Here is a 26729-nt window from a genome sequence, read left to right on the forward strand (position 1 = left end):
AATGTTGTGCTTGGAAGGCTTGTCCTTGATCCTTTGGCACAGAGCACAAGGTTGACATGCTCCGCTGCAAGCAGAGGCTATGTGTGAGCAAAGTTGGAGTAAGCCCCCTTGCACAGCCAGCCACTCCTGTACTCCCTAACTGTGCCAGATAGAAAGGGGACAGGGCATGGCAGATATGGGCTTACGTGTGATCTTCATGCTGGAGAGTTGCTCACTTCTTATTGGCCTTGCTCCTGCTCCTAGGAAGGAGCAGCTTGGCAGACATGTATCAGCGTGCACAGTGCACATTTGGGCTCCTCTGCATTCCCTATCCTGCTAATCCCTTTTTACCTATTTGTACACATACAGCTTTCACACCTCTGCTGGGCAGGATCAAGCCCTTTCTGTTTTCCCTAAGCTCCTGGGGGGAAAGGGACCAGAAGAGAGGATTCCTGAGCAGCATCGAAACAGAAATAACCTCTGTTTCTGCTTCCCCATTATCTTCTCTCTCTAGTTTTTACAAGACACACTTGATGCACTTTTCAACATAATGATGGAGATGTCAGACAATGAAACCTATGACTTCCTTGTGTTCAATGCACTGGTGAGTGGTTGTTATCTGCATATCCCAACGCACCTTTATTTCAGCCTGTCTTCTCATTCTGGTTCCTATTGCTTCCACTGGACAGTTGATTGGTGTCTCGCTCTATGAGAAATATGAAATTATATTTAAATGCTGTTTATACTCGTCAGGAGTCATTGGGTGCTAATGTAAGGCAAGGATATGAGATGTACCATGCCCATTTCCGTGAATATAATGAGAATAGGGATTGACATGTACGTAATGCCTAGCTACTTACATATAACACTTTTCATCTGTGGATCTCAAAGCAATTTACACAGAAAGAAAGTATTAGTATCCTCCAATAGACTGGACGTATGGAGAGGAAGTGAATTACACAAGGTCTCACGGCAGGTCAGTGGCAGAGTTGGAAAGAGACCCAACATCTCCTGAGTCCCAGTCTAGTTCTTATCCATTAGGCAATAGTGCCTCTCAACAAGAGAGCATTTTGTACGAAGATCCCAGTAAAATATTCAGCAGACTTTACTAAGAGATTGCAGTCTATGTAGAGAGACTGCTTTACCTGTGGAACAAGGAAGCAATTGTTTAATAAAGCTCAGCAACAGAATGCGACAGTTTAGAAAAGAAACTGAAGATCACTGAATCCAGCTGAAACTGCAGTGGGAATTTAGGGAGGCAGGGTGCAATTACTCAAGCCACAGTTCTAGCAAAGTAGCAGGATTAGGAGCACTATCGATGTAAAGTGCAAGGGGATATTTAATGACTCCAGATGTTCAGAACCTCACTTTTGAGCCTCATCTGAAAACCAGTGCTTCTAGCAGCATTGTGCCTCTCTAACCCCCTGCTACGGAAATATTACCATACAGAGTCTGTCACTTACCAAAGTGTCACTTACCAAATCACCAGGGCTACTTCATACAGCAGCTGGCTTTACCGTTATAGTTCCCCATCTGTCCATTGAGTAGGCCTAACATTGTCTAACTTCTGTGATGGGACATGATCGCCCTCCAAGGCCAAATGGCCATTATCAGCAGATATGCAACACCATCTATAACGTTAAAGCTGAGCAGATCAAGCACAAGCAACCAGCAAAACAAAATGGGACAAGATTAGAATAAATTGCAGGACAGTTAGTTGAAGGTCATGCGGTTCAGTACTTCTGTTTCCTTTTGTGTTTTTGGCAGGTATTTATTATTTCTCTGATCGGAGACATCAAGTTCCAGCATTTTAACCCTGTACTTGAAACTTATATTTACAAGCACTTCAGCACCACCCTGGCTTATGTGTAAGTATCAGTAACCACAAACCTAGCTATCACAGTGATCTCTTGCTACTGCATAGACTAGATGGGGTGTAGGAGATTAAGGTGAGTGGGTGAAAGACAGAGGGTATGTACACCCATGTGTTCCCACCCTGAGATCATCTTGAGAATAGAAGAAAATTATAATTATTTACTGCAGAAATAATTTATGATTGAACTAATTCATTTTAATCGAAGGAAAACATTGGCACTACCTTTGTAAACAGCCAGTCAAGCGACTGGTCCCGGTGTCCTGTTGAACTGTGACCCTGTCTCTTGGAATGATAAAAGCTAGCACCTTTTTTGCCTCACCAGCTGCCAAGGGACTTGACATTGCCTGGAACTCTCGAAGCCCTTTGAATGGTTGCTTTCTCCTTCTCCTCACTTGCTGTACAATCACTGTCAGCAGAGGGTTATTTCCCTCCCCCCCCCTCCTCCCCCAGCTTGCGGAGGATTCTTCATCCTCACTGCTCTTCGCTAAAAATAAACCCTTTTTTTTGGTCTGATTTATGGATGGGCTGCATCTCAGCCGCTTTGTTACCTTGCCTTGTTTTCCAGCTTGGCTCTACAGTGTGACATCCCCATGATGCCAAGCGGACTAGAGAATTATTCAGTGCTCGCCATACGCTCTGTGCGCCAAAGGGTTTGACAAACAACGAGCTAGATCCTGGCAGTGCAGCGAGTGGGGTAGGCGAAGGCAGGGGCTGCTGTGCGCTCAGCAATCCCTCAGATATATCCTGGGTTGCTCAGAGCGTGGTTAATGAGGAGGAAAAGGTGTTTGCTTGAACATTATCCTCCCCAGTGCTATGAGATCTTGAACTTCTACCTAGACAGGGACCAGAGACTAAATAGTGAAGATGCACTTATACACCTTCTGTCCAAGGGTCTCAAAGCCCTTTATAAATTAAGTCTCAGGAACCCCGCCCTTCTATTAAAGGGGCCATTACCCCTTTGTACATGGAGATAAACTGATGTCCACAGCAGCTAAAGAATCTGGTGTTCAGGTTCTGAGATTCTCAGAATTAATGGGCTTCCCAAATTCTTAATTAAAGCTGCCCAGGCTCAACACTTTGAAAAAACGGGCCACAAAGTTAGAGTTTTCAAAAGGACTTAGCACCCACATTTGGGGCCAGATTCTGGGAGCTGCTGGGTGCTGAGCACTTTTGAAAATCTGCTCCCATGTGGGTTGCCCAAGGTCCCAGAGTGACTCCGTGGCAGAGCTGTGACTAGAATCCAGAGGCTCTTACTCCCGGTCCCTAGCTCTCTAACCACTAGACCACAGTCCCTTTGTGGGATACGGGAGCCTGGTTTAGCTTCTCCTGTAACTACACCTGCGTTTATTCTCCTCTTCTTTTCCTTTCCTAAGGAAACTCACCAGAGTACTGAACTATTACATACGAAATGCAGATGACTCCAGCAAGACAGAATTGCTGTTCGCTGCCCTGAAAGCCTTGAAGTATCTGTTCCGATTCATCGTCCAGTCACGGGTGTTGTACCTGAGGTGAGGCAGACCCTCGAGACTGTGCAAAATATCCGCAGAGGGTACAAACGGGCATCGCTCTAGCCAAGGGAGCCTGCTTTCGATTTCCTCCAGCGGAGGATGCCCCTAGTTATTAAGAAAAGACATCGATAGCTGCCTTTCATCCAGGACTGTAGAGAGATCTGTGTGGGTGGGTGGAGATATTGATCAGAACAAGGGAAAACAACTTAGAACACGTTCCTTGGGGGTGAAATTCTTTCTAATCATTCACATCTTACATAAGCTGCATACTGCAATGCAGATAAGGAGTCTAAACTCGGTGGTTGTTTTTTAAATGCCTTCCTTGTTTAAGAAGCTTCCTCATTTTAAGGGACTTTTGGGGGTATTTCTGCGAGGTTCTGTGAAGATTCAGATTGTTTAGAGTTCCCCTTCAGGTTTTTTTAAATCAATCTTTAGTGGTGAGGGAAAAATCCCCTTCTATATTAATCCGTTCAATGGAAATGTTTGCACATTATGGAGGATGCCTGATTCTGCTCCCACTGAGCTCTTTGCAGTAGACATTAAAATGCACTGTCAGCTACTTGAGATCACTTCGTACGTTGCCTCACGCAATGGGGTCCTCGTGCAGGACTAGAGCTCGTAGCCACTAAGATAACACTAATAATAATTAATGGTATTTGTTACAGTTCAGGACAACTGCACCTGTATTCTCCCTCCATGGTCCACCAAGGGCTTAAGAGTTTCTGGCTGCCAGCTGTCGCCTCTTTTGGGCAAAGACCCGTGTGTATGTGTGTCTCTCCCGACTGGATTTTTTTTCAGGCTGCCCAGTTCCCTGCCTACACTGTGATATTCCTAGCAAGCCAGACTGCCTAAACAGGCCAGCATCTGCGCTTTGCTTACTATGAACAGAGTAATGGCCCACAGTTATATCTTACCACACAGCTCTTTCTACGCAAGCGCATTTATTCTTAAGCTAGAAGCAATAATGAGAAAACTTATTAAAAACAATTAAAGAACCTGCACAATACTAAACGGCTCAACTTTGGTCTCTGCCAACTCCAGCCTCGGACTCTTGTAGGTGTCAATCCTTCAAAAACCCACAACTGCATTTTCCCTGTGTTTATAAGTTCATAACTGTCTCAGATCTGGAACCCAGGCTGGGCAGTTCAGCAGTCTCTGGGAACAGGTAATCAGCAGACAATCACCTCTCCTCAGGATGTAGTTTCAGAAGGCAGGGTTTTTGCAGAACCAGAGGTGAGGAATGTGCAGTAAGCTCTCCCTTGGTATACCTCAGAAAATCCACTTAACACTTATTGTCCCAAAAGTCCGCTTTTGTCTGGCACCTTTTCAATATAATCCTCCCAGCCTCATACCACATCTCCCCCCGTAGAGAGATTATATATAATCCTAGCCTACAATAATACATAAACTTTGAATTTAATACAGTGGACTCCAAAGATATTTAAACTTAATAAATAAGGATATGCAGGAAATTCCCCATCACTGTCCTAGTATGTGCCAGATTGCGATGTGTGTCTCATAGCCCGAAACCATTCTTCACACGATTCTCAGCAACCATTCAGGACTGTTTTCTCCTCTTAGTCCTTCAAAGCCAATGTAGAATGAGCTGGATTCTCTTCTGGCTCGGACATAATCAACAGAATTTGTAAACTATATTTAAACGTCAAAGTTGGTGATCGTTGAAGCCAGAAAGGACCCAGCTTGACTCTCAGATTCCAGGCTGAGTTTGTGGTTTGGAAAATGCCCCCCCCCCCAAGTCTTTTTTCTGTTAAATTTAACAGATTTAATCTGGAAATTATTGATACAATAAATCGAGAACCCCACACAGCCACTTTTACTGTCACTTTTCATAGCAAAAGAGCACTTTAAGAGGTTGCTCTGGAGGATAAAACGTATTTAAGCCGTTGTGGCAGTATTCCTCGCTCTGGCCTAGATTGGTGTGTATAGCCAATGTGACTGACGTTCCTGCTCTTTTTCAGGTTTTATGGGAAAGACGAAGACGGGGATGAGTTTAACAATGCAATCCGCAAGTTGTTTTTCTCCTTCAATGTCCTCATGGACCGACCGCTAGAGGAGGCTGTCAAGATTAAGGTTGGTCTAAAGCCTGTTTTGAATGGTGGTACACATCTATTCTGAGGACAGGTAATCAGTATTAAAGCCCCCAAAGTGTAGCAAGTATTAAGCTGAGCTCTTTAAGCTTTGCACAACTGTGACGAACGCTAAAATCTTGGCATTGAAATGCAGCCGCTTCTGGGGTCGAGGCTGACACCCAGTCAGCCTGTAACAATGTCGTAGGGAGGACAACAGTTTGGCCAGTGACACCTGGGATTATGAATGATTCAGACAGCAAATGATATGGAAATAAACGTAACAAATGTAGATAAGGAAAGTAATGAAAGACCAACAAGCTTTTGTCTGTGTCTTAACTTGTTCTGCTTTCTTGTTTGTCTTGCGTGAACTTTACTTGAAGCCCTCTGAGTGAGTGAGGAACAGAGAAGCCATGCAATAAGGCGTACTTGCTGCTTTCTTCTTTAAAATGCTTCTGGCCAAAATGCATTGGTCACTTTCTGCCGGAAGGATTGATTCTAGATAAGAGAGCCTTCGCATTTGAATGTCTGATCGATTTAAAAACCACCCTCTCCAATGCCTGCGTGGTGAGGGGCCGTTCTTCCTGCAGCATGGAATTTTTTGTTCCCACCACCAAAAGCAGATGGGGAGAATGCCTCTACAGCAAACCCTGGGGAGACCTTCAGTAGCTGTCACACACCGGCACTCAGATGCTGCTGTGATGACCCATAGGTGCCTAGATAGCTTGTTATTGGCATTGTTCATGGACCTACCAAACTGTGCCTCTAAGGAGCAATGCAAAGGGAGCACTTGGGTGTATTCTGCATCAGAGACAGTGTTTCCTGGGACTCCCTGTCAGAGGGGAGTCATTTGCTGCTCCTCTTTTAAGGGGTACGGCATACCTTAAACACCCCCTCCCACACACACACGGTTGGCTAGCGCATGCTCCTCCTTACACCAGTCTCAACAAGTTGTTCTTAAGAGTGGGGACAAATGAGCTGCAGTTGAGCACAGGGTCTGTGATTCTTATGGGGGCTGTGTACGATGGAAGGTAGGGTGGAGTCCAAGCTCCCCTTGACTTTCTGACCATATAAGGGCTGGCTACAGTCCAGTCCAAAGAGTTTTAAACAAGAGCGAAAGTCAGACACCATTGTCTTTTTCTTTTCAAGTTTTTTTCAGCTTGTGGCTAGGCCAATGCTGTGAGGAGGAGGGCTTTATTTTTAGCAAACAAACAAAACAAAAAAGAGTGTAAAACGTATTTCTCATCTCTCTGCTTGCCTGTCCAATGCATTTTGATTTTTTCAAGAAGCCCAGTCCCTCGGACAGCAGTGTGTTCACAACCAGAAAGTCAAAAATTAGGCACTGGCTAAAAGTCTTTCATGTAGCATCCTTTCAGCTCTGATCTGCAGAGGTGCAGATGCAGAGGCTTGAATTAGATCACGAACCGGCACAGGGTTAGCGTTAGGGTTTAGGGTTAGGGTTGTCTGCATGTTTGCTTTTGCCCAGACCAGATACTACCACTGGTGATGTAAGCCTCTTCCAATGATGTCGAGCAGCAAGTCCTCAGGCTTGTTCTCTTTTACAACGAACGGATTAATCTAACCCCTGTATGTTTTTTCTTCTCCAGGGCGCAGCTTTAAAATACTTACCGAGCATCATAAATGACGTCAAACTGGTATTTGATCCGGTTGAGCTCAGGTGATTGTGTTAAGCATATTTGTTGTCTAAACCTACTAAATATGCATCTTTTGCGGGGGGGGGGGGGGAGGAGTTGGAAACTCTGCTAATTTTAATAATTAAATTGCGTTGCACAAGCTGCATGATTTAATGTGAGCGTTTACTTGGAAGGATTTAGAGGAAGCCACATAATGGTTTTAGAGCTGCAGCCCAAAGGAATTAGCGTGTTTCAGCTGAATTTTCCTCTGAGTTCTGAGGCTTTCTCCAAACTGAAAATTCAAGGGCTACAAAACCATATGGATGAAACCCAGTGACTATGATTCCACAGGCCCTGGATCATTAGGTCTCAGGTTGCCAAGGCCCAAAGGGTGACAAAGGCCAGACAGGAGGGATACAAACAATTTATTCATGCACGAAACTTAAAGTGCAGTGGATTTCTTTTCCTCGGTGTAAATAGCTTTCCCTGCCTGCGTTTAGGAGCCTTATTTCGGATGTAAATAATTTGCAAATAATAGTGAGAGGACACCAAATGTAATTCGCTCTGGGAGTGAAATGAGTGATCTCCCTTGAAGTGGGGGATATATTTGGGAGATTATGCTTGCGGTGATCAAAATGGCCAAGTCTCCCACAACGAGGGCTCATTGGGCTGACATGATTAAGACATGTCAGTTTCATTGCCAATGGCACACAAGGGGGCGATGTGGCCAGCATCGTGGCTGACCACTTTTGACTGCCCTAACCTGACAGGTCAAGTACCCATTTTGCATCTGGGTGAACTGGAAGTGGCTTTTCAGCATGAGATTCAAACCCACGACCTTCAGGATTTTGTAGTCAAGCACCTTAGCTACTCAGCCACCGCTGCACCTCATATGTTATCTAGCACCCTTGCAAAATCCTCTTTGCTTAGAGAGACTTTCATTTTATTTTTATTTCTGGCAGGAAAGTTAGATATATATTTTCTAAAAGTGGTAGGGAAGGACAAATATGTTCTGTGCTTGGGCTGATGAATTTTCATGACAACTTGTTGTAATGTTAGATTAATTATCTGAGAGGTATAAATCTGCTGATTCTGGTCACTGTTGAGTTTATTTTAAGTTCTTTAGTGACCTTCCTGAAACCATATAACATGAGACTTCACATCGGTTTATCTTGAGACTGTTCTCAACACAATAGCACAACTGCTTGAGCAGGGGAAGGGCAATGTAATATTATGTGGAACATGTCAACAGCCTTCTCTGGGTGAAAATACTGACCGTCTGTCTACCTTGTGCTTTGCATTCTAGCATCCTCTTCAGCAAATTTATCCAAAGTATCCCTGACAACCAGTTAGTTCGGCAGAAACTCAACTGCATGACCAAGGTAGTGGACAGCGATCTGTTCAAACAATCCGGTGAGTAGCCTATTGAGATCTCCAGAAACTTCAGGAAATGCACCTTCTCAAACAAATACTTTTCTGTAAAGTTCATGTCTCTCTTTTAAATTTCTCCTTCAAATCCCTCCTTAAAATTCTCCTTTGCTGTGATGCCTACAAAAAAACTTGGCAACAGCGAGGTTGTTGGTGTGCTGAGGCCACTGCCTATATGCTGACCAATGCGCTCTCATAGATGGGGGACTACAAAGACACAATCTGATGTCTCTTGTCTTATACTTAGATTGTAAGTTCTTTTGGGGGCAGGGACCAAGTTTATGTTCTGTTTGTTTTACACCTGACACACGGGGAAGCTGGTCCATGGTGGACTCTCTTAGTCATGACCGCAATACCGATAATTAATAAAAATTACAGTAACACCCCCTGGTCAGTTTTAGTTTTGATGTCTGTCTCGGGATAAGGATGATTTCTTTTGGGTTTATTGGTACGTTTTTTGGTTTCCCTATTCCCTAAGCGTATTCCCTAGCAAAGAGCAGTAGTTAGGAGACGGTGAGATAATGGATCCCTTATGTTGGGCACGTTGAGCCAATCCCTAAGATCATCACTAAGGACCATGCACCATAGCTCTTTGCTCCTATACGTAGAAGCAGTACTATGTTTCTCCAGGGTGTTAAAACACAGATGCAGATACTAGGGTTTCTAGAATGGCAAAAACATGAACACACATTGCTGGAGAGGCAGCCATTAAGTAACAGGCAGCAATAAAAATTGAGCCACTTATTAAGGATGTAAATGTGGATTTAGGTGCCTAATTTTAGGCACCCAAGTTTGAAAATTGTGGCCTTAACCTCTCTCTGCTTCATTTCCGAATCTGTAAAATGAGGATAATAATCTACTCTTCCTTGCAAAGCCCTTTGAGAGCTTGAAAAGCCCTAGGTGTGTACTTGGTGTTACCATGATGTGTAGAGGTTATAATCCCGAGTATGACTGCAGCCAGTAGAGGTTTTCCTTTATCTCAAAGGAGTCTGTGCATCTGTAATTAATGATACTGGGTTCTGTTCATGCCAGGTTTTATCCAGGCTGCATAGTTTCCAGATTAGCTGGTGCCTGTGCTGTGTACAGCCACCATTTGTTATGGACATCAGATCTATTTTAGGTACTTATCTGGCCTCCATAACCCAGAGTAGAGGGGAGCGCCTCACAATCTTTAATGTGCTGATCCTCGCAACATCCGTGTGAGGTAGAGAAGTGCTATTATCCCCATTTTATAGATGGGGAACTGGGGCAGAGAGAGACGACAGGTAAAATTTTCAAAAGCGCCTACTAAATCCCATTTTCAAAAGTGACTTAAGGCCAGATTTTCAAAGATATTCAGGCATCTAACCTGCTTCGGTGCTTTTGAAAATCCCACTAAGCTCCTGTTTGCATCTTTAGTTGGCTATATAAGAGGTAGATATTATTATTAAATAACTGAAAAATCTGGCCCTAAATCATTTTTGAAAATGGGATTTAGTCTCCTAAAAGCCTGTGTCTCTTCTGAAAATTTTACCCATAGACCCTTACTTAAGGTCATGCAGGGAGTCAAGCAAGGCAGGAAATCAAACCTGGGATCTCCCAAGTCCCATGTTAGTGTCCTAGCCATGGGACCATCTAATACATATATTGAGAGAAATCTCTCTCGTGCAATCTGTCTAATTAGAAGAGAGGCAATCTGCGCTGTCATCTACCTATTAGAACCACTGTGACATGATTTTAATTTTGGTGACTGAGTCAGAGTGAGGAGCACAAAGTTTTCTTTTTGTGGTCACTTATACTTGGCTCTGAAGATTATTCTTAGGCCATTGTGATACGTTGTTCTGTTTCTTCATTTCTCAGAATGCAGAGATGCTCTCCTGCCTCTGCTAATAGATCAGCTAAGTGGCCAACTGGATGACAATTCAAACAAGCCAGATCATGAGGCCTGCTCTCAGCTCCTCAGTAACGTTCTAGAAGTGCTTGACCGGAAGGATGTGGTGAGTATGGGCTCTAGTCTAATGTCATCCTCACTGGTAGGGTTACACTGGTATAGGTCAGAGGAGGAACAAAACCTTCTTAAGTGCACCTCCCAGAACCAGTCTTTGTAGAGTTAATGAGACCAGATGTTCACAGAAGTTTTTCCACATTGGGTATTGGCATGAGACGTTTGAGTCGAATTAAGATAAATCAGACGTATCAAAAATGAACCTAAGACATTCTAGGACAGAACAGGGGAAGGCATGGTCAGGTCATCCCCAGAGAGGTGCTCCCCTGCTGATGCAACGCGTGTAGGGGATATAGAAAAAAGGGGCTCAAGTTAGAGCTGCCCTGGGGGCCGATCCAGCTCCAGCATAGGGAAGATGAGCCTCCTGTGAATCCCTTTTCTGGGCCCTGGACTGGTGCAGAGATGTATTCCCCCGCCCCCGTCTCGGAGTGTAAAACTACTTTCTATTTAAATGAATTTCTGATGGGCAAAGAGTCTCCTTTTCTCGTGTCTTCTGACAATAAATAGCCACAGTCAGCCTGGCCCTTCCCTACAACAAATCTCTCTGTAGAATGGACCATGCTGAGATTAATCTAAAACAGCCCGTGCTTCTTTAATCTCTTCAGGGGCCCACTGCAGTTCACATCCAGCTGATCATGGAGCGCCTGCTGAGGAGAATAAACCGGACGGTGATTGGAATGAGCAGACAGTCTCTGCATATTGTGAGAGCCTTTTGCTGGCTTCTGTTCTTTGCTTTCTACCCCTTGCTCTGACGCTTCAGCAGATGGGAGCTTTCCGTCACAGTCTGTCCTGCTATGGACTGCAAATTGTGCTAGTGCGTTAAAAAATCTCTGTCCTGTTTCCTGCCCCCTGTTGGGTCTATGGGAGGCCTGCCCCAGCCCTATTAAAATCGGGTCTGGATGGCTGTAGAGAGAGGTACTCTACTAAGGCACCATTTTTAATCATGTCTGGGGCGGTAGTGACTGCAAGTTGTTACTGTCTGGTGACTCTTTGGTAGCTTGTATGTGCAGTGTGTTTGAGTCTCAGTCCAGTTCCTAATAGTCAGACAGCCACATTGTAGAAACACTAATTAATTTGGTTCCGATGTTGAATGGAACCAGATGCCGATGTACCCTCGACCCTGTAGGTGTCCTCTCCAAGTCTGGGGTGAAGCAGGTTGGTAGGAAAACAAGAGGAGGTTGGCACCGTTCTGGCCTGCCCTATACTTGGTCTGTGGATGGATAGAGAACTCCAGGGCTGTCAATCCAGCACTAAATTCACTTTATAAGAAGAGGCTTTGACATTGGCAAATGGTTTCCATCGGATGTGTTCATAACGAAGACTTGGAGGGTCCGGTTTAAAATGGATGTAAGAGAGTTCTGCTTTGCAAACTTAACCCCTTGTAGTCTCAGCAGTACTTGCACTAGTGATCCGATAGGAAGGGAAAACATTCCTGGCTGGGTAAGAGCATTTTTTAAAAATATTTACCAAATTGTTAGTGTCTCAGTAGCTCAGAGGGTGACAGGGCAATTTAAAAAAAAACAAAAAACCTGCTACTTGCATTTATAGGAAACAAAGCAATTTCATCTTAATCTCTCGCCGTAAAAGGTGGGGTTTTTGGGGTTGTTTTTTTTTTTTGCAAATTCCAGTCCTTGAAGGGATAAAGTCTGTCCCACCTCCTTGCCTCAGACTTAAAACTTAAACCCTATGAGAGGTGATGTCCAGATTAATATGTTGGTATCACCCCACTGCTGTCCATGAAACGCTGCGGATGTTACTGATCGGGGGGGGACAATCACATTCAGTGACCTTAGTGCCTTTCTAGACCCCACGTTAGCAAAATACTTAATCGGGTGCCTGATTTAAAGCAAAGGTATGATCCTTGTGAAGACTATTCCTGTGACTAAAATTAGGTACATGCTTCAGAACTGTGCTGAATTGGGGCCTTCGTGTAGAAAGATAATTTACCAAGTCCTTTTTTTGTCTTTTCCATTCCAGGGTAGTTTTGTAGCCTGCATGACAGCCATCCTGAGACAGATGGATGATTTCCACTATAACCACTACATCAGCACTTTCAAAACCAGACAGGACATTATCGTAAGTCATCTTGGCCCGGGCTGCAGCCCAGTCCATGTAGTGTGCCTCTCTAATTTTATCCTATCCAGCTCTTATATTAAGTTCAGGCTCTTGCACCCATCACTGAGGAGTCTGAATACCTCATATTGCAAGTGTTTGTGAAACATTCGCTTCGCCCCAGCTGGACACAGCGCTGCTGGCTGTTTGCTGACTCAGCAAAGCATCGGACTAGTTTGCCACGTGGAGTGAAAACAGAACTTTAATGAGTACTTGTGGCACCTTAGAGACTAACGAATTTATTTGAGCATAAGCTTTCGTGAGCTACAGCTCACTTCGTCGGATGCATACTGTGGAAAGTACAGAAGACGTTTTTATACACACAAACCATGAAAAAATGGGTGATTATCACTACAAAAGGTTTTCTCTCCCCCCACCCCACTCTCCTGCTGGTAATAGCTTATGTAAAGTGATCACTCTCCTTACAATGTGTATGACAATCAAGGTGGGCCATTTCCAGCACAAATCCAGGTCCGTCCCGCCCCCGCCCCCCCCATTTGGGCTGGAAATGGCCCACCTTGATTATCATACACATTGTAAGGAGAGTGATCACTTTAGATAAGCTATTACCAGCAGGAGAGTAGGGTGGGAAAAACCTTTTGTAGTGATAATGACCCATTTTTTCGTGGTTTGTGTGTATAAAAACGTCTTCTGTACTTTCCACAGTATGCATCCGATGAAGTGAGCTGTAGCTCACGAAAGCTTATGCTCAAATTGGTTAGTCTCTAAGGTGCCACAAGTGCTCCTTTTCTTTTTGCAAATACAGACTAACACGGCTGTTACTCTGAAACAGAACTTTAATGACTCTCTAAACCTGTGTAAGTGAAGAGCTGGAAAGAAGAAGATAGACTGAATGAGGATGAGAGGACAAACAGAGGAGTTCGTTTTCCCTTCCTTTCTCTTCTGTCTCTATCCATGTGTTCTTCGCTCTCTTTTTTTCATTCTTTCCTTTAAGAGCTCAGTTAAGAGCTTGGATTCCCCTTTTGTTTGTCTGGGCTGATGAAAAAGATGACGAGCTTGGAGCAGTATCTCTATTAATTTCCAAAAAGACGCCTGTGTGTTTGTTAATAGAGCCACAGGGCATCTTGGCTGCAAAACCTGAAAGCAGGGAAGTTTTGGTTGATCAGGGTTCTGTTTCAAAGCCAGATGAGGTTTCTGAAAAGCTCTGCGGTTGTTGCAAACTTTCGGGGGCAGGGATTGTCTCTTCGTGATGGGTTTGTAAAGCACCTAGCACAGAGGGATCCATGATTTGAAGCCCCGGAGGGTACACCTCTAGTGGAATAAGGTAGGGGGCACGGCCCTGGCTGGCCCAGGTCAGCTGACTCAGGCTCGTGGAGTTAGAGCAGCGGAGCTGTAAAGTTCTGTGTAGACGTTCAGGCTCGGGCTGGAGTGTCCTCGAGGGTGGGTGTCAAGCATCCTTAGCCAGCATTGCATATCCATCCTCTGTGTTAAACCTGTACAATTCATGATCTTCATGTAGTTTCAGTGCAAAACCAGGTGAAACAACACTTTTGCTCTTTGATCCCCTGAGAACCTTAATCTCCAAGTAAAGTCTAAGTTTCACCTCCCACCCCCCATGCAGATCAGAACCAGAGAAAATATTGCAGAAGCTTCTGTGGTGTGACACTGGTCTAATTGGTAGTCACAGCTCTTGGTTGCTTGTCTCTGCCTGTAGCTGTGCAGGACAACATAGTGAACTGGAACACAGGTGTGGGTAGACTTCGCATTAGGTATTTCAGAATTTATTGTAAAATGTCTGTAAACCACTCTGAATGGCAGGATGCTGCCTTTGTTTCCCTGGCTGGTTATAATTGCATGTGGTCTGTTAAGCAACATGGCCACCTGCAGGACATAGATATTTCTGCAACTTCATTGCCTAGACTGAAAAAGCCACTCATCTGAATAATCATAGAAGATTAGGGTTGGCAGAGACCTGAGGAGGTCATCTCGTCCAACCCCCTGCTCAAAGGAGGACCAACCCCAGCTAAATCATCCCAGCCAGGGCTTTGTCAAGCCAGGCCTTAAAAACCTCGAAGGGTGGAGATTCCACCACCTCCCTAGGTAACCCATTCCAGTGCTTCACCATCCTCCTAATGAAAAGGTTTTTCCTAATATCCAACCTAGACCTCCCCCACTGCAACTTGAGACCATTGCTCCTTGTTCTGTCGTCTGCCACCACTGAGAACAGCCGAGCTCCATCCTCTTTGGAACCCCACCTTCAGGTAGTTGAAGGCTGGTATCAAATCCCCCTCAAGAGTTCAAATAGAACTCTTTTGAGTTAGTAACTCACCTGAGAGATTTCTGGAAGAGTATGCATTGTAAAACCTAAACACCTTGAGGGTTTTGCTAGGGCTCATCAAATGAGTAGTAGCCTTTTTCAAATGAATCAGTGGTCAGTGAATAGGGTCAGAGTCGGCTAGAAATGTTGTGGAAGAGCAGGAGTGCTAGGAATTGGGACAAAGTTTCCATTGAAGAGCTTTGCTTCAGGACAACTTCACTATTCAGGAAGCATGCTTAAGCACAGTGAGGTCAATTGTTAAAGTTAGGCACGTACTTAATGACTTTTCCTAAAACGGGGTATAAGCTTCAATCTTTGAAGCTATCATTTGTGCTTCTCATTCATTCCATGGTTCAGTGCTTTCTGAATCATGCATTTAAATGTTCCTCTTATATTTTCAATGCATGCACAGCTTGTGCATGTGAGACAAACCAGGAAGGTGAATTGTATAAAAACAAAGCTGGTACAAGAATACAGCTTCAGGAGACACTGGTCCAAAATGTAGGTTTGGAATCGAACTGTTACCATCCCTAAAACGTATAGAAATGTATCCATTAAATTATTTTTAAAATAATTCCAATGGCATCATGATTTATTTACAATTTTTTTAAAAAATAAGCATCCCCTTGTGGCATTTTCAGCTCAGACATTGCAATGTTGCTTCTTCACGTTAACATGGTTAAGAGTTAATTCTAGTCTTCCTGGTGCCCCTTGTCAAGCCTGAACCTTTCCATCAAGCTCTGATTTAATAAGCTTAGAGGATTTCTGCTACAGCAGTAGCAGTGTCCATTTCTCTCTCTGCATCAGTGTCACTTTCCAATTCTTTAGTGCACGCTATTCAACTCAGCAGCACATTTCTTTGCTGGGGACCTTCGGAAAGTGGTGACTTCTCGGTTGTGTGTGTGTCTGGTGCTTGAATGCGAATGTTACCTCTTAGAGCAGAAGAGAACTTATGAACATTTGAACCTCTGGAGACGGAGGTTCTTTCTTGGTCTAAAGTTAGATTTTGTCAGTATTGCTTGCACAAATCCCACTCTTCATCCTGCAACTTGGCAGAAAAGCCTCATCTAGACTAGGACTTAAGGTGTGATGGCTTTAACTTGACCGGTTTAGCTCTTGTTAAAAACTGCATGTCTTGTCTACACTAGACATTTGCTAACTTCACACCTCATCTAGTGAAGGCCTAAATTACTGGGAAATGACAACCCCTTCTCTATCTATGTATATAACAAATAATGCAGCAGCCCGATGTAATGTCATCATTCGTACCTTCTGAAGGGAAGTATTAGGTCGAAAGACTTTGAACACCTGTTTTGCTTTTTAATGCTCTCTACGCATCTAGAGATTGACTTCAAACAATAAGAACAGATTTAATTGCATTAATTGAATAGATTTGAGGAGGGGATTTTTTTTTCCTCCTGTAATTTGATGGATGAGATTTCAGATGTAATTTAGTTACCATGATATATGCCACAATAAAAGATGCATTTCAAAAGGCCAGCATATTGATCTGTGATCAATGGAATCTGCAGTCACACATGTTTGCATCCCCCACTCTTCCCCCCCGTGTTTCCATCTGATTATAGACTAATGTTCTTGGACCTTTCATGTGGCATGTTTTTGTACAGGACTTCCTGATGGAAACCTTCATCATGTTTAAGGATCTGATCGGAAAGAATGTCTATGCAAACGACTGGATGGTGATGAACATGATGCAGAGCAGGTAAACAGTCTCTACCAGAGGCTGCTACTGGTAGAAGGCTCATGTGACTTCTTCAGAACTTGTTGGCTCTGGGACTGGGGAGGTTTTGCATTAGAGCCGCTGCAAGTAAATTGAGATGTACTTCCTTTAAAAGTTCATATTGGTTTAAGTTAGCTTTGACTAAAGTCCTGTTGGCTGGACTTTTTTTTTTTTTTTTTTTTGGATGACTTGTGAACCTGCAAACTCTTTCTTCCTCTGTCAAAAGGAGTGTTTGCAAAACTGAAAGCTTCCCCCCCAGTGATTGTATTTCCCTGCCAGAGATGCCTGCTTCAATCTGAGAAGCCTCTTTATTTCAAATCTGGGGGGAGATGCATCGTCACTTGGGAAACTTAAAGCTAAACTGGACAAAAGAGGATGATCATGCAAGTAGGGTGCTAGCGCAGTACCTGGGAAACCCAGTTCATTTCCCTCCTGTGCCACAGACTTCTTGTGTGATCTTAGGCAAGTCACTTAGCCTCTCTGTTCTTCAGTTCACCATCTGTACAATGGGGTTAATAGCACTTACCTACCTTACAGGGGTGTTGTGAGGGTAAATACATTAAAGACTGTGAGTAATTCAGAAACCACAGTCATAAGGGTCATGGAAGTGCCTAAGAGAGACAAAACATGAGCAAATATCCTCTGTGGAACCGCACTGCATTGGTATGGGGACTGGATGACCCAATAGATCTTTTCATTTGTAACTTCCCTAAATCAGGGATACTTCTGTTGCGAAACAGAGAAATAACCTTCACCTCCCACTGAGGACAGAGAATTTTGGGGAAAGAGAAGGATTACAGTACTAGAGCTGAACCTTTGAGGTCACTGGTTCATGCCTCATCCGAGCTTGTGAAAAGGAGCCGTACATTCAGGCATGTGCTGTTTCTACTGCCATGGATGCCTCCTTATCTGTGTTTACTTTTCCAGGGTTTTCCTCCGAGCGGTGAACCAATTTACCTCGGTGCTCAACCGATTCTTTCTGGATCAAGCAAGCTTCGAACTCCAGGTGAGGATAAATTCCGTTCTGGATTCTCCTGACCGCTTTGGAACTGAGCAAGTCCAGAGAGGTGATGGGTGCCCTCAACTCCCACTGGCGCCAGTTGTGTTATTGATAGTGATGAGGGTGTTATTGTTCTGTCCTCTTGGTGGAAAAGTAGCATGACTTGGAAATTTCTAACCCGAGATGCTACTTGTCACATGGGCTTGTGCTCAGCCAATGATCTGTGGAGCATGTTCTACGCTCATTCTGCATGCCATCTAGCATTGATGTGCTAAAGCAGGAGTGTGAAAGTATCTCTTTCCACCCCTTACTTTTGTGTTAGGTTGACTATAGTTTACTGGTACTTTTGGAGAGATTTGATGGCAAAACCCTCTTTTGAGGAGGCATGGTCTTGTGGTTAATGCCCTGGACTGGGACACAGGAGTTCTGTTCAATTCCTAATTCTGCCTCAGACTCCCTGTGTGACCTTGGGCAAGTCACTTAAACTTTCTGCTACCTCCGTTCCCCGTCTGTGATATGGAGATAATACTTCCCTGTCCTCACAGAGAGACTCTGGAGCCCAAGTCATAGACTAGAACCCCGTAAACACAGAACAAAAAGATGGTCTCTGCTCCAAAGAGCTTACAATCCAAGTATATGATAAGAGACAACAGGTGGAAATAGATAGATGGAAGATCTCAAGGAATCAAAGAGACTATTTTGGTCAGCAGAGAGGCCATGGTCTCAGCACACCAGCAACCTACCTGTTACGTTTTTCATGGGCACCAGGGCAAAGGAGAGCTTTAAGGAGGGATTTGGTGTATCTAGATTCATAAATAGTCTTCTGAGTGAGCATTTTAAATAGATCAGACCAAAAGGAACAAAATCTGATGGTGCAGATTGTATAGCTCTTAATTAGCTTTTACACCTGTTGACCTCCTGTGGGAATTTATTTTTCCCCATTCATTGTGATTGTGTTTCCTCATTAATACCTGACAGAGAATCTGCAGCACTGGTGATGAAGTAGCTCTCTTGTGCTGTGTGTTTCTGTTCCTTTGTGGTTTTCCTTTCTTTAATCAGTTTTTCCCCCTCTCCACCCCCCCACCCCCACAGCTCTGGAACAATTACTTCCACTTGGCAGTAGCTTTTCTCACTCACGAATCCCTCCAGCTGGAGAACTTCTCACAGGCCAAACGCAACAAAATTATCAAGAAGTAAGTTCACATATAAATGTGGTCAGGTCGTCTTACTCTTAGAAAATTAAACCCAGTCTTTATATTGTGCTCATCTCGCGAGGCACACCTGGTCCAATCCCTGGATTGGTCCCGACTGCAATCACAGTGTGCGACTCCAGCTCCTGTAGGTGTACCTGGGCGGCTTTTAATCTGGTTAGTTCGGGTACCAGAGCAGTGAAGCTGTGGCAACATGGGTTTCCGTGCAGACGAGCCACCCGAGTAAGTACGCAGGGCTCTGGGTAGGTTTGTACATCCTCTGCTGAAGCCATTGGTTGCAGTGTAGACAGACTGTGCATGTGGGCTCTCTGTGACAGGACAGTTCGTGGTAGGTCCAGACAATGGGCTCTGCATGTTTGGGTTGAGTTTAGACACGTGAGTGGTTTGGTTAATTCTCAAACAGAAGTTGTTGCTTCTTTAAGGTCCAAGATAGGTTTTCCTCAGCCGTAGTCCTCAAAGTAAGGAATTATTGGCTTCCCCAGCTGTAATGCAGGACAAGTGAGCAATAACCAGCTCATCCCTCCAGCATTAAGGCCTCTTCTTCTCACAGCTCCATTTCCTGTCGTCTCAGTATTGCCAATCCCAAGTGTACAAAAATCCTGAGTCCGGCCCCCCAAAATCATGATGTGGGCTTAAAAATCTTGAAAAAAGGGAAGGTGCCACGGCATCCGCAAGCCCCTGCTGGAGTCCCAGCACTGTGGGCTGAGGGGGGAGGCTGTGGGCAGGACAGCAGCGGGGAGGCACGTCCCAGGACTTCCTCCCCTGGCTGCAGCCCCACAAACCTGCCTTCCACTTACTGGCAAGCTCCAGAGAATAGCAACTATTTGCTGGGAACCAAGAGGTTGCAAATAAGGGAAATCCACTGCAATCCCATTCATAAAATTATCAAGTGCCTTCTTAAAACTAGTTCGGTTTCTTGGCCCTACTCCTGCCATTGGTCAGCTTTTGCAGAACCTCACTCCTCTGATGGTTAGAAACCTTCTTCTAATTTCCAGCCTAAACTTATTCATGGTCGTCTTATCACGATTTGTTCTTGGGCCAACATAATCCTTCATCTTAAATATCTCTTCTCCCTCCCTGGTGTTTGCCCCCCCTGAAGATGTCTGGTGTCCACTCACCTCTTGGCAGATTGGTGGTAGGGAGGAGCTTGGCCTTCAGTTTTTGAACTCTTTACCCTAGATGCCCAATATTCAGGGCTACATTTTTTAAAAGGGCAGGCTAGTAGATTGTGCAGCTGGGCTGTTACATTTCCCTGGCAGTTTAACAAGGCAAATTTCAATACATGCATTTTTTCTTTTACCTTCTTCTCTCATTTAATATTTTTTCCCTTTCTAGATATGGGGACATGAGGAAAGAGATTGGCTTCAAAATAAGGGATATGTGGTATAACCTGGGTGAGTTCCCTATCTGTACAGTTCACAATAGTGTGTATGTTCTACCTCCAAAACTGGATTTCAGTTCTTCTGTGAGATGGGGCTCTGCAGTCCATCCGCTTTGTGCCTGGTAGCTCTTGCATGCTGCTAGAGTTCCACCGAAGCTGTGGACCCTCTGGATTAGCTCTCCCGTTCTGGGACTATGTGACAGTGAAAGCAAGTAACACAGAGACTTTGCCAAGGAATTTCTAAACCAGTCACACTTTACTCACAGACACAGCACAAGAGAGATACAGATCTATGGAAAAACAACAACAACCTGCATGCAAATCCCTGCCTCAGTTTCCTTACCCCTCTGAGAGCCCTTTAGTTTTTGGTCAGTGTCTTATAGGGAGTGCAGGAGCCTTCTTCCTCAACTCCTCTTCCTCCTGCACAGCCTTGCCGCCTTCTGATCTTCTTTCTCTTGATGGAGAGAGTCTCACATTTTAACATTTGAATCACTTTGTCTCTCCCTGTCCTTCTGTTGTTGCTTTTTAACTTCTCCACTCCTCTGAGCTGCCACCTCCTCCAGCCCCAGTTAAAAGCAGTTAGCAATTCATTCACTTTTGGCTGGTAGCGCCCATTGTGCTGCTAGGGCAAGATTATTCAATTGTCAGTGGTCCTGAAGGATTGTCCTGCTCAGGGGCAGACACCCAGGTGCCGGTACCCTTTCCCTTAACACCAGAGGCTGGTGCACAGATACAATCCAGTCAGTAGCGTTAATTCCCACAAACAGATTCCCAAACCGTCACACCATATAAAACTTGAGAGTGGGATTTTCAAGAGAGACTCAGTGATTTAGGAGCACAAATGGCAGCGGGACATAAAACTGCACCATTAATGGGTGTCACCCGCTTTGAGAACTTCACTGGCACGGAATATGTGCACTGTCTTCTCGTTACCTTGAAATGACTAATGTGCTCCCAGATACAGCCACCTGCCTTCAAGCAGCTGTGTTCCACTGAGCAGAGGCTGGGTCTAATCTTCTCTCTGTCACAGGCCCCCATAAGATCAAGTTCATCCCATCGATGGTGGGTCCAATCCTGGAGGTGACCTTGACACCTGAGTCTGAGCTGCGGAAAGCTGCCATTCCCATCTTCTTTGACATGATGCAGTGCGAGTTCAACTTCAGTGGGAACAGAAACTTTCATATGGTGAGGGACCGTGGAATCGTCGGCACTGATGTTTCATGCCGTGTGTTGGGCAAGTAGGAAAAAAGCAAATAAAGGAGTTTCCTTTTAAAAAAAAACAAAAACAAAAAGTGCACACCCAGCACAAAGTACTGTGGGAAGTCTATTGTCAGGCCATTTTATGTGGTGAATGTAGCAGGAGACTGCAAGTTTGGATTCTTGTGTTCTGTTACTGACTGTGTTGCTGTGTAGCCTTGGGCAAGTCACTTAACTTCTCTGTGCCTCAGTTTCCCCATCTGTAAAAATAGGTGAATACCCATCGCACAATTGCAAAGGGATTTGAGATCCTTGGATCAAAAGGTGCATTATAAAGTAGTATTTACTGTTTATCTATATAGTGTTATTTATTTGTATTACCGTAGCACCTAGCAGCCCTAGTCCGAGACCAGAGCCCCACTGAGCTAGGTGCTGTACAAACAACAGAACCAAATGGTGGTCCTTGTCCCGGGGTCTTGCAACCTACATAGCAATAATTCTCTGAGGGTAACTTCTTGGCTGCAAATATTAAGTTGTTCTGATCTATGGAGCAGTTGACATCCTTAATAACCCCTTGGAAAAACTTTAGCCCTCACAATATCCCCCACTTTATTGTGGCCGTGGTACAGAGAGGGGAAGTGACTTGCTTGAGTTTACCCAACATCTGGGGCAGAACTGAGACTCGAACGCAGGTCTCCGACACACAACTCTGGGCTGCTTCCACTGGACTTCTCGCTGTATTGCTAGCCTGAAAACGCTGGTAGGGAAGGAAGAAAAAGAGGTTCTTTGCTGGGTGCCCAGTTATCCCTTCAACTCTAGCAACTGCCACTCAGAACTTTCCTTCCCACGTTCCTCGGGGGATGCCAGTCATTAGCATCACAGCCAGTAGGTAGGGGACACTCTAGTGACACTATGGTCGTTCTTCTCCCTGAAGACATTTGAAATCATCCATCCAGGAGGCAGCCTCCTTGGCGTTCTGTCTTTCAGACACACGAGATTGTTGTCACAATGTGATGCCTGTGTCCCTTTGCACTGTACATGCCACCAACCCTTCCCTGCTTGGATCTCAGTTTAAATACTCAGAGGGGGTCTTATTTTCCTCTGGGTCATCAGCCTTTGGCATTGTCTGCCCCGAGATGTGCTTGGATTGCTGGAGCGTATGGGAATTGCTTGAATGCTATGGGATGTTGGGGCATGAATGTTTAATACTGGTTATAGACACACCCTGGTATCTTGCGTCTTGAATTGCTTACTACTGGGACGCTGGTTCCAAGAACACCAGTGGTAGCCTGGGGTACGATTGGGATTATATGCTTGATCAGGGTCACTCCTGCTCACACGTACACAAAATCAACCTGATCATCAAATCTGTGGCAGGCAAGAAATTTCCCCCTCTACCATATTAGCAGGGGCCTTGATGGGGGCTTTCCCCTTTCTCAGGAGAGAATAGGGAACCATCCATTAGGATCAGGGAGATATATCCCAGATGATCAATTTCCTGTGACTTCTGGTTTGAGCAGGGGAGCCGTTCACATTTTCTGGCTCCTTCCCCATCTTCTCTGTCTTTTCCTTGGGTAAAATCATCCTCCAGTTTGGCCAATGAGATCAGTGCCCCATCATGGGGCAATTCAGAAATTCCTCCTGCAAACACATCTGGGCTTCATTCCAAGTGCTCAGGATTTGTTTTGGTTTTGGATTTTTGTGTGTGTCTTTTTTAGCTTGAAAACGAGTTGATAACCAAACTGGACCAGGAAGTGGAAGGGGGCCGAGGGGACGAGCAATACAAGGCCTTGCTGGAGAAACTGTAAGTGTCTGAAACACACTCGGAAGAACACTAAAAAATCCTAATTCGCTACTTCAGATGATTGAGTAACATAGAGAAGGCGCAACCCACAGTGATCTCAGTATGAATTGGCTGCTGCCAAGATGGACTGATTGGCTTAAAATTATACCTTTGTTGTTGTTTTGCATTACAGCAGCACCTACAGGCTCCAAATGAGATCAGGGAGCCCGTGTGTTAGGTGCTGTACAGCTTCTAGCTTCCTGATGAGCAAAGCAGAGTAGCGAAAAGCCTCTTTCATGAAGATCCATGTGTCTCCATTAGAGCCTTTTGGCCCAGTGACTTAGGAATGATGATCATAAAGTTCTGTTAACAGTAGAAGCACCGTCCAGAACTTGAACGGAATCTCTCTTTTCTTCTGTATTTCTCTGTTCTTTCCTCGGGCGATATGCCTGCAGCCTTTTGGAGCACTGCCGGAAGCACAAATACCTGTCGAGTTCTGGAGAAGTGTTTGCTTTGCTGGTCAGCAGCCTGCTTGAAAATCTCTTGGACTACAGGACCATCATGCACGATGAAAGCAAGGAGAACCGTATGAGCTGCACTGTCAATGTGCTGGTAGGAGGGGAGGCCTCTGGTGCTAATTTACTGACTTGCTTTTAACGTTATAATCATTGGACAGACTTGGTATTTCCAGAGTGCAGGTGCCAGGCTTAGCTTGCACCTGAGATTCACCCTGAAAAATGATTGATTCCTGAATCTCCAGGAAAAAACAGGAGAACATGAAAGGTGGGAAACCTTAAGACAAGATTAAATATCTTTCTAAAAGACATGTTTTAATCAAGCCTCTGGGAGAACTTCTACAACCTGCAAATCCAGGAGGTCAGACTAGATGATCACAGTGGTCTCTGAGGCCATGTCTACACTTACAAGCTTACAGCGACACAGCTGAACCGACACACCTGTGCCACTGTAAAAGTTCTCTTGTAGCCGTGTTATGCCGACGGGAGAGAGCTCTGCCAACAACATAATAAAACCAGCCCAACGAGCAGCGGTAACTATGTCGGCAGGAAAGCATCTCCCGCTGATGTACCATCGTGCACGTGAGCGCGTATGCTGGCAAAACTTACGTCAGTCGGGGGGGGAGTGTTGTTTTTTTCATACCCCTGAGTGACGAAAGTTTTGTTCACGTAAGTGCTAGGGTAGACGTGGCCTTAGTCTATGACTCGATTTTCAAAAAGGCCCAGTCTTAGCCTAACTCTGCTCCCATTGATGTTAATGTTTTACTGTGGGCTTCAGCACAAGTGGAGCTAGGCCAAATCAGAGCACATCTGAAAATGCCACTCTTAGCTTTCAGTGACCTGACTTTGGTCTGCCTACTTTAGGGGAGGTTCTGGCAGGACTGACTGAGCCAACTCTGAGCAGGGTACAGCAAGCCTAATTGAAGATAGTGCTAATTTGGGAAGCCAGCCCCAACGCTGAGTGAAAACTAAGATGTGCATGCAGAGGCTGGCACCCCAAAGTTAAGTGATGCTCAGTGTTTTAGGTTGGTTTGTTCTGCAGGTGGGGAAGCTGCGATCAGCTGAGCAGTCTACAAATGAGGAAGTTGTGATCTGGCTGCTGATCAGACAAAAAAACACCATTAGAATAGCCTCTCCAACGGTGTTTGGGGTACCTCTACCGGAGTTTGGGTACTCAGAAACAGCAGTGATCATAGAAAATTATTGGTTGAGGGAAGATAACCAAATGTTCTGAACCCCTGAAAAATGATTCAGGCTCAAATGTAGGGCTCTTAACCTCATTTGAACCGGATCATCTGTTCTTACTAACATTATTTGCGGGGATTGAAATGTTCTCGTATGCCACTTTATTGCTCTGTTTCTAGCTAAAGTTGGGCACAAAGCAAACTGTCGGCGACAAGCAGCTGCGAACTTTAGAGGGGTTTGTCATCCAAACTCAGATACAGATTTCATGGCTAACCCTCATTTCCATAATACAGCAAGCCCTGGATTCCATATCCTCAGAAACTGAGGCGAGGATGGTGATGCCTAGTGAGTGGAGCCAAGGGTCAGAGCTGGAGTCAGGAATGAAGAGCTAGAACAAGGCAGGAGTAGGTCTTGGAGCAAGGCTGGAGCTGGCTGCGCCTGTGGACTCTGTCACTATGAGGCAGAGGAGAGTTCTAAGCCATGAAGCGACGTTGAGAAGACTGAGCTGCTGTTTCTCCTGTGAGGCTTATATATGTGCTCTGAGAGTCACCAGACCAGCTCTTGGCTTGGCTGGGGCCTATCGCAAGAACGACTCATCCCTGCATGTGGCTTAGTTCAGAGACCACTCTTCACCTCGCACTTATCACTCGCAAATTGATCGGGGTTAGAATTTAAGCTTGGCTCCTTGACCCTCTCTCAGCTGCCAGTCTCTTTATGGGTTACAGAAGTCTGCCTGAGATCACACATGTCTTACAGAGAGGAAGGATGGTCCGGTGCTTAGGCCACTAGCCTAGGACTTGGGAAATTTACATTTAACTCCTCTGCCACAGATTACCTGTGTGATCTTGGCCAAGTCACTTAGCCTCTCTGTGCCTTAGTTCCCCATCTAGGAATAATAGCACTTCCCTACCTCACTGGGGTGTTGTGAGGATAAATACATTGAAGATTGTGAGGTGCTCAGATACCGTGGTAATGGAGGTCAGATAAATACCTAAGATTGATAGCCCTAAACAGGTAATTTACCTGACTCTGTGTGAATTCAGTAGTTTTTACACCAGCTTGATAACTGTGTGTTATTTTCTCGGCAGAATTTTTATAAGGAGAAGAAACGGGAGGACATATACATCAGGCAAGTTGGCTGCCTCCAGAATTGCATATAGAAATGTTTTATTCTCACTGCTTTTGGGTGCCTCCGTTCGGGAGCCTTCAGATCAAATCCCTGTTTGCTTCTCATTCATCTAGGTATCTGTATAAACTTCGGGACCTACACAGGGACTGTGAGAACTTCACAGAGGCAGCATACACTCTGCTTCTCCATGCAGAACTCCTTAAGGTGACTCATTAGAGGCAATTTTAGTATTTTTACAGGGTTTGTGGAATTTCAGCTTGACAAAGAAGACCAAACAATGCAGAATAATAAATCTGTGTGATTTTTAACCTGAAAAGGTTGCCAAGGACCTGAATAGTTTTGCAAGTTGCACATCAGGTATAAACTGGGTAGTTGATGAAAGCAGCAGAGTAATGTAACTTGCACTGATTTGGCATGCAATCCTGCAAATCTTTGTCGGGGTAGGATGGTCTAGTGGGTAAAGCACTGGACTGGGAGTCAGGAGATTCCTGTCCTATTACTAGCTCTGTCACTGGTGTGTGATCTTACCAAGACACTTTACTTCTCTGAGTGCCTGTTCCCCGTCTTCAAACTGAGGATAATGATCATAGAAACATAGGACAGGAAGGGACCTGGACCTCTAGTCTGTACCCGGTCATCTTGTTTTTTGCATCCCCCTGTACTGAGCAGGACCAAGTATATCCGCTGCATCCCTGACAAGT

The 26729-nt window shown here is 44.8% G+C and overlaps 1 protein-coding gene across 4 annotated transcripts in view; it reads left to right on the forward strand.

The window, feature by feature from the left end:
* The window catches only part of DOCK5 (dedicator of cytokinesis 5), a 132456-nt gene that overhangs the window by 73896 nt on the left and 31831 nt on the right, over positions 1 to 26729 (forward strand). For all 4 annotated transcript variants that reach the window (XR_006287520.1, XM_037886154.2, XM_043536224.1 and 1 more), the window contains exons 20-37: positions 494 to 583; positions 1747 to 1847; positions 3229 to 3363; positions 5343 to 5454; positions 7058 to 7128; positions 8391 to 8497; positions 10352 to 10488; positions 11102 to 11197; positions 12474 to 12572; positions 16515 to 16609; positions 17555 to 17633; positions 18720 to 18820; positions 20174 to 20232; positions 21250 to 21404; positions 23135 to 23220; positions 23655 to 23811; positions 25988 to 26028; positions 26142 to 26232. Coding sequence is in view for 3 of the 4 variants with exons in the window: in XM_037886154.2 (XP_037742082.1) it covers positions 494 to 583; positions 1747 to 1847; positions 3229 to 3363; positions 5343 to 5454; positions 7058 to 7128; positions 8391 to 8497; positions 10352 to 10488; positions 11102 to 11197; positions 12474 to 12572; positions 16515 to 16609; positions 17555 to 17633; positions 18720 to 18820; positions 20174 to 20232; positions 21250 to 21404; positions 23135 to 23220; positions 23655 to 23811; positions 25988 to 26028; positions 26142 to 26232 (1812 nt within the window). In the remaining variant the exon portion in view is untranslated. The remainder of the gene's footprint in view (positions 1 to 493; positions 584 to 1746; positions 1848 to 3228; positions 3364 to 5342; positions 5455 to 7057; positions 7129 to 8390; positions 8498 to 10351; positions 10489 to 11101; positions 11198 to 12473; positions 12573 to 16514; positions 16610 to 17554; positions 17634 to 18719; positions 18821 to 20173; positions 20233 to 21249; positions 21405 to 23134; positions 23221 to 23654; positions 23812 to 25987; positions 26029 to 26141; positions 26233 to 26729) is intronic.

This window comes from Chelonia mydas, chromosome 26 (genome assembly GCF_015237465.2).
Source record: "Chelonia mydas isolate rCheMyd1 chromosome 26, rCheMyd1.pri.v2, whole genome shotgun sequence".
NCBI lineage: Eukaryota > Metazoa > Chordata > Testudines > Cheloniidae > Chelonia > Chelonia mydas.